Below are 9,348 nucleotides of genomic sequence, written 5' to 3' on the forward strand. Positions count from 1 at the left end.
CCCCCCCCCCCCCGCGCACCACCTACTACGGGTTCTCGCGGGCGATGGCTGCACCTGCCTGGCACCCCCGGCCCAGGGGGTCCACATGGCCCCAGGGCCCTCTCGCAGCACTGCCCCGGTGCCTGCAGGTGAAGGAGCTCGGGGCCATCATCTACAACTGCAGCCGCCTGGCCCAGGACCTGGAGAAGACCTTCCGGACCTACTGGGTGCTGGGGGTGCCGAAGGCTGTCCTCCCCAGACCCTGGCCGCGGAACTTCTCCTCCCACATCAACCGCTTCCAGCCCCTCCGGGACTACTTTGACGGGGTGCCCACCACTGCCTACTTCTCGGTAAGAGTGGTCGGGGGGGCCGACTGGAGCCCCTGCTCTCCTGGCTGGCCAGAGGCACAGGGAGCCCCGCCCACCCTGGGCCTGCCCTGCAGACAGCCCAGAGTCTGCTAGGTCCTCGGGGCCACGGCTCTGGGACCCGGCGCCATGGATGGCGGAGGGGCAGGCCCGGCCCCAGCAGAGGACGCGGTCATCGTCATCCACGGGAGACAGGCCACCTGAGTGCTTGTGGGGGTCGTCCTGTGGCCCCGGGGGCCCAGAGCACACTGTTGGATGGGGTCTGACTCAGGACCAGGGGGGGCGGGGAGGACCCATGCATCAGGCAATTGTCACTCTGTGGGGAGGAGAGGGGGACTGAGGGGCGGGCGGTCATGCCCACCAGCCACGACCCCCCCTCAGGGTACATGGCAGCTCCCCCAGTGCTGGGCTACAGTGGAGACCCTGCCTCGGAGGCAGGGACGCTTCCCCAGATGTGGGGACCCCGGCTGAGACGCGCAGGGGGCTTCCTCCGGCGTCAGGCCAGCCCGGGGCCCCTGTTTAGACCCCACGTCTTGTCTTCCTCCTGGTTCCCAGTGCTGGAGGGTGGGTGCACCGCGGCGTCACGGGTCCAGGAACCCAGTGGCTCAGAACCAGGTGGGCAGTGCCCTCAGGGACCTCTCTGCCCACACAGGCATCGCCGCCCGCACTCTGCCCCAATGGCCGCACCTGGGACCTGGACGCGCTGCTGGCGGTGATAGGGGGCGCCCGGGAGTTCATCTATGCCTCGGTGATGGAGTATTTCCCCACAACACGCTTCAGCCACCCCGCCAGGTAGGCCAGGAGGGAGCCGGGTGGCCCCGGACAGGGGAGGCCCCTCTGCCCGTGGGCAGCTCCTGGCCTGTCTCCTCGCCCACCAGGACCCCTGCCCACTCGGGGTGTGTGCGCAGGGCCCGGTTGACCTGAGGACCCTGACCCTCCCCCGCACCCCTCCCCAGGTACTGGCCGGTGCTGGACACGGCGCTGCGGGTGGCGGCCGTCAGCAGGGGCGTGCGCGTGCGCCTGCTGGTCAGCTGCTGGCTCAACACGGACCCCAGCATGTTCCCCTACCTGCGGTCCCTGCAGGCCCTCAGCAACCCCGCAGCCAACGTGTTCGTGGACGTGGTGAGGACCCACCCCCTGGCCGGGCCGGGAAGTAGCCTCCCTGTTGGCTGACACACCCTCTCTGTTCCCCCAAGAAAGTCTTCATTGTGCCCGTGAGGAACCACTCCAACATCCCCTTCAGCAGGGTGAACCACAGCAAGTTCATGGTCACGGAGAAGGCGGCCTACATAGGTGAGCAGGGGGGAGGGCTGCGGGCAGCGGCTCAGGACCCCTGAGTCCTCATGGGCTGCCGAGCGAGCAGACACCAGCAGAGGGCACACAGGCCTGCGGTGGCCAGGCCGGGTGCTGAAGAGGGTGCTGTTCTTCTGTCCAGCGTGGACCCCGGGCAGGGACCTGCTAAAGGGCTCAGGCCCTCCCCCATGGAGGCAGGTGGGGACTCCTGGCACCGAGCCCCCCGAGCACTGAGAGGCTGCAGGGCTGGAGTCGGACCACGGCAGGGTGGCCACTGGGGCCATCGGGCTGGGCCAGACAGCAGAGGACCCCCCGTGCGGCCCAGTAACCCAGCGTCTCCGCCCACAGGCACTTCCAACTGGTCCGAAGATTACTTCAGCAGCACCTCGGGTGTGGGCCTGGTGGTCAGCCAGAGGGCCTCCAGCGCCCAGCCAGGGGCGGCCACCGTGCAGGGGCAGCTGCGGCAACTGTTTGAGCGAGACTGGAGCTCCCGCTACGCTGTAGGCCTGGATGGACAGGCCCAGGGCCAGGACTGTGTTTGGCAGGGCTGACGTCCAGTTCTTCCTGGCTGCGGAGCCCCACTGTTCCCGACCAGGCCTCCCTGCCTGGCCCCCAGTCTCGACCCCGAGCAGCTCCATCCGCACAAGCCCTGGTCAGGGGCAGGACTGCCCAATGCAGGGCAGGCGCAAACTGTTTGCTCTCCAAATCTAGCCCCTCTTAAACCCCCACCTCCTCCACGGAGCCCTCCAGGATGCCCTCCCTGGCTCCCACAGAGCCGCAATTCCTGCCCACACACGGAGCCTTTACACCACTGTGTGCCTCCCTGTTTCTTCTGTGAGTCCTGGGTCAGGCTGCGTCCCACCTTCTCAGCCCCAGGCTGGAGTTCAGCCTCTACCCACCTGGGAGGCGCCTGTGTCCACGAGGCCACATTGAGGCGGGGCTGGGCTTCCGCCATGCTAGCCCGTGACTCTCCCCAGCGTCCAGCCTCCCGCCCACAGGAACCCAGGGACAGAGCAGGGGGCGGGGCTGGCGCCTGGGGCGGGCCCAGGCCTGATGGGGGCGGGCCCAGGCCTGATGGGGGCGGGGCTGGTGCCCGGGGTGGGCCCAGGCCTGATGGGGGCGGGGCTGGCGCCTGGGGCGGGCCCAGGCCTGATGGGGGCGGGGCTGGCGCCTGAGGTGGTGGGCCCAGGCCTGCAGAGGCCAAGCTGCTCGTGGCACCCAGTCCTGGTGTATAAGGGGCCGGGAACCGGGCGGTAGAGTTGTAGAGTGGAGAGGACCTGGGTTTGAGCTGGGGGGAGGGTGACGCCAGCCAGGATGGGGTTTGGGTGCAGCCCCATTGGAGCTCACCCTCTCTTGGGCCTCGCCCAGCACCTGCCCTGCAGAGGCAGGAGCTGAATCCTGGTCTGACAGCTCGGTTCTGGCCCTTCTGCTAGGAATGCTGGGTCAGAAGCCTGTCTCGGCCCTGGCCTCGCCACCTTCTGGTTTCTGACCTCGGCTTCAGAGCCCACCTGCCCTCGCAGAGGCCCCCAGGGCACCCGAGGCTAGAGCTGGGGGCTGGCTTAATGTCCAGGAGACCCTGGCCGCTGAAGGAGCTGAGCGAGCGGGCCCCAGGCCCACCCCGGGCCGCTGCTCCCCAGTTCCCACGTCATCTCGGCCCCAGGGAGACCTGACTGGGTCCTCGTCTGCGAGGAAGATCCCCAAACCCAGCCCGTCTCCCTGCCCAGACCCGCGGGGATCTGGAGAGAGCGCCATGGCTCCGCGCGGCCTGAGACGCGCCCAGGGCCCCTGGGTGCTGGTCTGTGCGTGAGCTCCCCTGGCGGCACGCCACTCCCACCGCAAGCGTGCTGCAGGCCAGCGCCCCAGAAGCAGCAGACCCCAGGCCCGCTGCTCCCTAGGCTGATGGGCCGTGGTCCAGGAGGGCTCTGTGCGCCAGGCTGTGGCGGGGCAACAGGGTGAAAGGCCACAGCCAGCACAAGCCCCCTTCACACACGGTGGGTCTGGTGGCCACACCTCAGCGGCAGCCTCGGAGGCCTCCAAGGCAGACCCCCGTCACAGGAGGCCTGGGGATGAGGCGCGAGAGGCCCGGGGACCCCTTCTGGGGTGTGGGAGACAGACCCTGCCTCCTGGGGCCCTGGAACCCAGGCCCTTGTGTGACCCCTCCCTCGAGGGAGGGCACTGGCTGCCTCGCCTGCGACAGGTAGAACACGCAGAGGTGGTTATGTGACATGAGGTGGTAACAGCATCTTGCAGGGGGCTGACCCTTGCTGTGAGGAAGGAGACGCCCGTGAGCCGTCCTGTGGAGAGGCCCGCAGGGCAGCCTCCAGCCTCCAGCCAGCAAGAAACAGGGCCCTCAGCCACCCAACCTGCACCCAGCAGCCTTGTGAGCGTGGGAGGTGGCTCCTTCCCCAGCTGAGTCTGGAGACGAGGCAGCCTGGCCAGTGCCTCAATGGCGGCCTCGTAGGACCCGGCTGAGCTGCGCTGGGACTCCTGACCCAGAGACGGGGGATCGTAAGTGTGTGTTGTTTCAAGCCACTCGCTTGTGGTGAGGCTGTCACACAGGGCAGGTGGCTCACACACGTCACACAGAACAGAGGCCACACGGAAGGTGGAAGGGCCCGTGCTGTCAGTGGCTCCCCACAGGCTGACAGCCGCCTGCCAGGCCTCCAGCAGCCTTGACTCTGGGTTCAGAGAGGAACGAAACCCACGGAGCCAGGCAGGCCCCACCGCAGTGTTCCCAGGGGGCTGTGCGCCCCACGTCGGTCTGACGGGCGGGGCGAGGCTGGGGCTGGGAGTGGCTCCTGCAGCCTCCTTGACTGCGGGACCCAGTCCCCACTGAGCTTTCCGTCCCCCGCCCCACCGTCCAAAGGGTTCCACATCTCCTACCTTGGGGGACCTTCCCAGCCGGCCACGGGAGATGGGACTTCCCACGGTGGCCAGGGGGAAGGACCCAGCCTCCCAGACTCTGTCAGGGCAGCATGGGGAGGGGGTTGGGGGGAGTAGCCTCGGGGGCAGCAGGATGCCCTCTGGGCCCAGCGTCCCCCCAACCCGCCCCCGCCCAGCCCTGCTCTTTTTCCTGTAGCCGCAGCCACGAGAGCAGCGGCTCCTCTCCAAGCAGAAGGGAGGTGGGATCGGCTCCAGCTCCCACTCCGAGTGCCTCGTGCCCACGGGCCCCTGAGGGGCGTCTGAAGGCAGCCGGGAGGAGATCTGACCCCTGGAAGTTCATAGGAAACTCCTCCAACCTTGTTCCGAATCTGCTTCCCGTGGGCTGCTTGGGGTGGAGGGCCACCACGGCAAAGGAAGCCTCTGAGATGGGCCCCCACCGCGGCCGAGGCCCCAGCTCCCCATCCCCGGCCCCCGAGGCCAAAGGCCCCTGTGTGCTGTCCCTGCTGTGCCCACCACCCACGCCTTGCGCTGCCTCCCCGGCCACACTGTGGACTCCTGGGCCCTCGCCTGCTTCCTCTTGGTCTCTCGCAGCCGCTGGCTCAGAGGAGGGTCTGGACAGACAGACGGATGAGTGAGCCGCCCCTGACTCTGCTTTCCCGAGCAACTTAGGACGGAGCGCGTGGGGGAGCGCAGGGATGGACTCCAACCAGGACAAACACCTCACAGTCAGCACTGGGGAAGCAGCACTGGATTTATTGCCCGTCCAGGGTCCCGGGAGCAGCCAGACAGGTCCCGTCTGCAGCCTGGCCGCAGCGGGTACACTGAGGGGCCGGGCACGCGGGGGGGGGGGGTGCCGCGGGCAAGCGGACGCCCACAGACCGTCCCGTGGGAACTCACGGCCGTCTGAACGACCTCTGCTGGCTCGCCCGCCCCCAGCCCAGGGGCGTGCATTTGCCGCGCTGGCGGCGAGCCATCCAACAGCGGAGTGGGGGCTTGCGAGCGAGCGGGGAGCGGGGTCTCCTGGAACACGCCGGACTCTGCCCGAAAGAGCGAATCGACCTTCACCAGGAGGCAGCAGCAGGACAGGAGTTGAACCCCAAACGACTTCTGCGCCCACGGCCGTCACAGCCCCTTCTCCAAGCAGCAGTTGTGTTCTCGAGGGCCTGGTGGGCAGGGGTCTCGAGTAACACGTGTCTAACCAAGACCGTCAGGGGCACAGGACCCCGCGTGGGGCTGGGGTCGCGTGGGGCGTCCGGGTGCCGCCTCTGCTGCCGAGGCTCTGGGAGGCCGGCGTGTTTGGGGTCCCACTTCGGGGGGGCTGTGTGAGGGCGGGGCCCCGCCGCTCTCGGGCACCTCTGCTTCGCTCTCGGTGCTGTGAATCAAGGTGGACATGCGCGTCCTCACGGTGGGAGCTTCGCAGGGCCTCCTTTCGTCTGTCTGTCTGTCCTCACTCTGTGGTGGGCCCGGGTGCAGGTGCATCCCGCCCTCTGGGTCCTGCTCCAGCAGGACCAGCCCCGTCCTTGCCGTGGACGTGGCCATCGCTCTGGCGCCCGCAGTCTCCGCCGGCCCCCCGGCCCCCTCGCCCTCTGGAGAGAAGCTCTCTGGGGCATCAAAGAACGTGGCCGCTTGTTCTTGGGCGTCTTGCTCCGCCAGAGCTGCCTCGTCTTCAGAGCTTTCGCTTTTCTTGGTGGGAGAGGAGGAGAGCCCTAATGTGGGGAATCGAAACCAGCCCGCCCTCTGGGGCTTCCTAGGGAGCTCTGCCTCGGGCCGTGCCCCAGGCTGTGTCTGGAGGGCAGCCGCCGCGCGGGCCTCGCCTTTGGAATCAGCGCGTGGCTCTTCGGCAGAGGAAGAAAAGCCAATGTTCGGAAGCCAAAACCTGAACAGACCAGACCTTCTACCTCCTGGTTTCTCTCCTGGAGCCGAGCCTTCCTCTGCCCGGGAGGTAGCTGCCTCCCCGCCGGCTTCTTTAGGGGGAAATGCGAGAACCTCTGCACCCTCGGCCTTGTCGCAGCAGCTGTCGGCACCCTGGCGGCCAGAGTGCACTTTGGGCGTGAACGTTGGCTGTCCAGGCACATCGACACTGGGCGAGATCACTTCAGACGGTCCTGCGGTGTCCGGCTGCGGACCTCCAGAGGCGGGCTCTGCTCCCGGGGCGGCTTGTTGGGAAGCCTCCTGCAGGCCGTCCCTCAGCCGGGAGTCTCGGACACTCACCCGCGTGCGGGGCTCCGGCACCTTCACCTTTAGCAACGAGAATCCGTAAGAAGCCGTTTGGATCTCAGACGCGGGGATCTCCAACTGCCGCACGACCTGGGTGGAAATAGCCTCGGGTCCCGAGAGGTCAGCCAACTCTGCCGTCGCCCTGCTGTGGACGGCGACCTCGGGGCCCTCTCCCTGCGCACGCTGAACATGCACTCTGACCTCGGAAATGGGGGAAGCTTCCGGGGAGAAGCCAAGGGCCACGGGCTGCCCCTCAGGGGTCCCAGCACCTGCCCTCAGGATGCTGGCGCCCCAGACTCCCGGGCTTCCCTCGTGCAGGGCGTGGGCAAGGCTGCTCCCCGGGCACTGCACTTCTGTCACAGCGGGGATAAAGACGTCGGCCTCGGAGCTGGGGTCAGGAAAGGCGAACCTTGGCACGCTTAACCTGGGCAGTCTGACAGTTACCACGGAGCCTTCCCAGGGCTGACCCATGTTAACGACAGAAACCTGGGACGGCCCGGCGGTCCTGGACGCCTTCAGTTTAATGGGGCCTTCAGGCTGGGAGGGCCATTCCTCTGCCCGCCCCTGCCCCGCAGCAAGGCCTGGTCCTGCAGGCCCAGCAGGAGGGGCCTGGGTTCCTGAAAGCCTGCTGCTAGGCATCTGAAGAGGGAGGGAGCCTTCGCCTGGACGGACCCTGGCCTCGGAAGGGGAAAGGCCTGCAGCAGGTGCCCCTGCAGGAGAGAGGTGCAGCTCTGAGCGTTTGTCCCCAGGACCTCTCTTTAGGACGTCTGCGTCTGCGTAGGACGCCAGCTCCGCTGCTGCCTCGTCCGCCCCTGCCTCTGGGGGCTGCAGGGACATAGCTTCTTCCACCTCTGACCCAGGAACCCCCTGACCCCTGACTGGAGCTGGGCTTTCTCCTTCCCTCAGTGTGCTGGCAGCAGGCGCGGGCACTGGCGCCCCCCGAGCCCCAGCCGCCCCCCTCTCCCTGGCGGGGCGCCGGAGGCTGGGCAGGCGGAGCGCGGGCATCCTGAACCAGCCCCCCTGCGAGGCCGCGCTCTCCACCGCGGGAGCGTCCACATCTGCTGGGCTGCAGGACGGCTGCTGGGGGTCTCCTACTGAGGGGGCCATCGCCTCGCCGAGAGGCTGGCTTGCCGGGCCGTCCCGGAGCCCGTGCCCTTGGCTGCTGTGTCCCGGAGACGGAGGGCCACCAGCTGACGAGCTCCCCCCCACCTTGGCCTTGCTGGGTCTGAGGTCGGGTCTGACAAAGTCCAAAAGGGGAGTGTGGGCCTGTGGCAGATGGGGGTCCACGTCCGCTCCTTCTGGAGCGCCACCCCCCGCCGGGGGCCTAGAGCGTGGAGCAGCGGGGTCTCCGCGTGGCAGGCCGGGCCCTCCCTCTGGAGTGAGCCCTGTGAGGGGTGCGTGTTCCAGCACAGCGCAGCCAGGCGACCCCACGCCACTCTCCTCTCCATCCTTCTCCGGAAGCGCGTCCACAGCCACCTCCACTGCAGACACAGGACACCCAGGGGGCACGCCCTTGAGACCCGTGTCCACAGCCACGCCGATCTCTGCGTCGTCCAGGTTGCATTCAGGGTCCTCTGGGGGCACCGCCCCCTTCTCTGGGGACCAGCTGAATGACGGAAGCTTGATCCACGGCATTTTTAAGGGACTATCTTTCCCTCCACGTTCAGTATCTTTAGCTGGGCTCTCACCTGCAGCCACTGCTGACGGCCACGCGCTGCGCGGCACAGCTGTGGAGTCCAGGCCCCGGGCAGGGCCAGTAGTGGAGAGAGAGGGGGCACAACCCCCGGCACCGGCCTCCACCTCTGCATCGGCTGCTTCTGGGACAGAAAACCCGAACTTTGGTGGATGAAACTTAGGAAAACTCACCCGACCGTATGACGCAAGAAACATGGGGTCCACAGGGCCTGCGGGACTGTCAGTCTGGGATGCTGCAACTCTCTCCTGGGTTGGAAGACTGGCAGAACTTTCTGAGCTGGGAAGATAGGCATCGTTCTGGGAACAAGGGGCCGCTTCCAGAGGGAGCCCCGGGGAGACAGCGGCTCCAGGGAGAGTCACCTGGTATTTTGTGAGTACCTCACCCTTGGCGTCCTTCAGGTCCAGTTTGGGCCCCTCAATGTCCACCTTGGGCACCTTGATGCTGGGCTTCTCCAATTTGGGCAGGTGGCCTTTGAGCGCAATTCCCAGCGCCACTTCCCTGGGCCCTGCTCTGAGAAGGTGGCCCTCTGGGAGCTTCACGCCCACCTTGGCACCCTTGACCTCCAGCTCGGTGGACGGCAGCTCGATGCTGAGGGCACTGGTCTTCACGTCGGCCTGCACCGAGGACAGGGTCACCTGGGCCTGGACATTGGGTACGGACTCTTCCAAGGCGGCTTCGACGGACTTGCTGGGAGCCGACACCCCGAAGGACGGCATCTTGAACTTGGGCATTTTGAACTTGCTGTCTCTGGTGGCCACCTCCTTGTCCCCAAGGGACACGTCACTCTCCAGCTTGGTTCCCGCAGCCTGGGTGTCCACCTCCACGCTGGGCAGTAACACCTCCACGTTGGGGGTAGTCACCTCACCCTTGGCGTCCTGCCGGTCCAGTTTGGGCCCCTTGAGGTCCACCTTGGGC

General features: G+C 67.4%; 2 protein-coding genes across 7 annotated transcripts in view; one reads left to right on the forward strand and one right to left on the reverse strand.

The window, feature by feature from the left end:
• Positions 1-2,445, forward strand: part of PLD4 (phospholipase D family member 4) — a 12,368-nt gene extending 9,923 nt beyond the window's left edge. The window contains exons 6-10 of the mRNA XM_027120760.1: positions 129-329; positions 997-1,136; positions 1,301-1,466; positions 1,541-1,637; positions 1,986-2,445. Coding sequence (XP_026976561.1) covers positions 129-329; positions 997-1,136; positions 1,301-1,466; positions 1,541-1,637; positions 1,986-2,188 — 807 coding nt within the window. The 3' untranslated portion in view covers positions 2,189-2,445. The remainder of the gene's footprint in view (positions 1-128; positions 330-996; positions 1,137-1,300; positions 1,467-1,540; positions 1,638-1,985) is intronic.
• Positions 2,446-5,234: 2,789 nt separating this feature from the next.
• Positions 5,235-9,348, reverse strand: part of AHNAK2 (AHNAK nucleoprotein 2) — a 25,598-nt gene continuing 21,484 nt past the window's right edge. For 2 of the 6 annotated variants that reach the window (XM_027120763.1, XM_027120761.1), the window contains one exon: positions 5,235-8,980. In XM_027120763.1, the coding sequence (XP_026976564.1) occupies positions 5,715-8,980 (3,266 nt within the window). In that variant the 3' untranslated portion in view covers positions 5,235-5,714. Of the gene's footprint in view, positions 9,342-9,348 lie in introns of all 6 variants that reach the window. The other 4 variants (XM_027120766.1, XM_027120762.1, XM_027120765.1 and 1 more) reach the window with 3 other exon arrangements.

This window comes from Aethalodelphis obliquidens, unplaced genomic scaffold (genome assembly GCF_003676395.1).
Source record: "Aethalodelphis obliquidens isolate GAN/ISIS:26980383/991018 unplaced genomic scaffold, ASM367639v1 scaffold21, whole genome shotgun sequence".
NCBI lineage: Eukaryota > Metazoa > Chordata > Mammalia > Artiodactyla > Delphinidae > Aethalodelphis > Aethalodelphis obliquidens.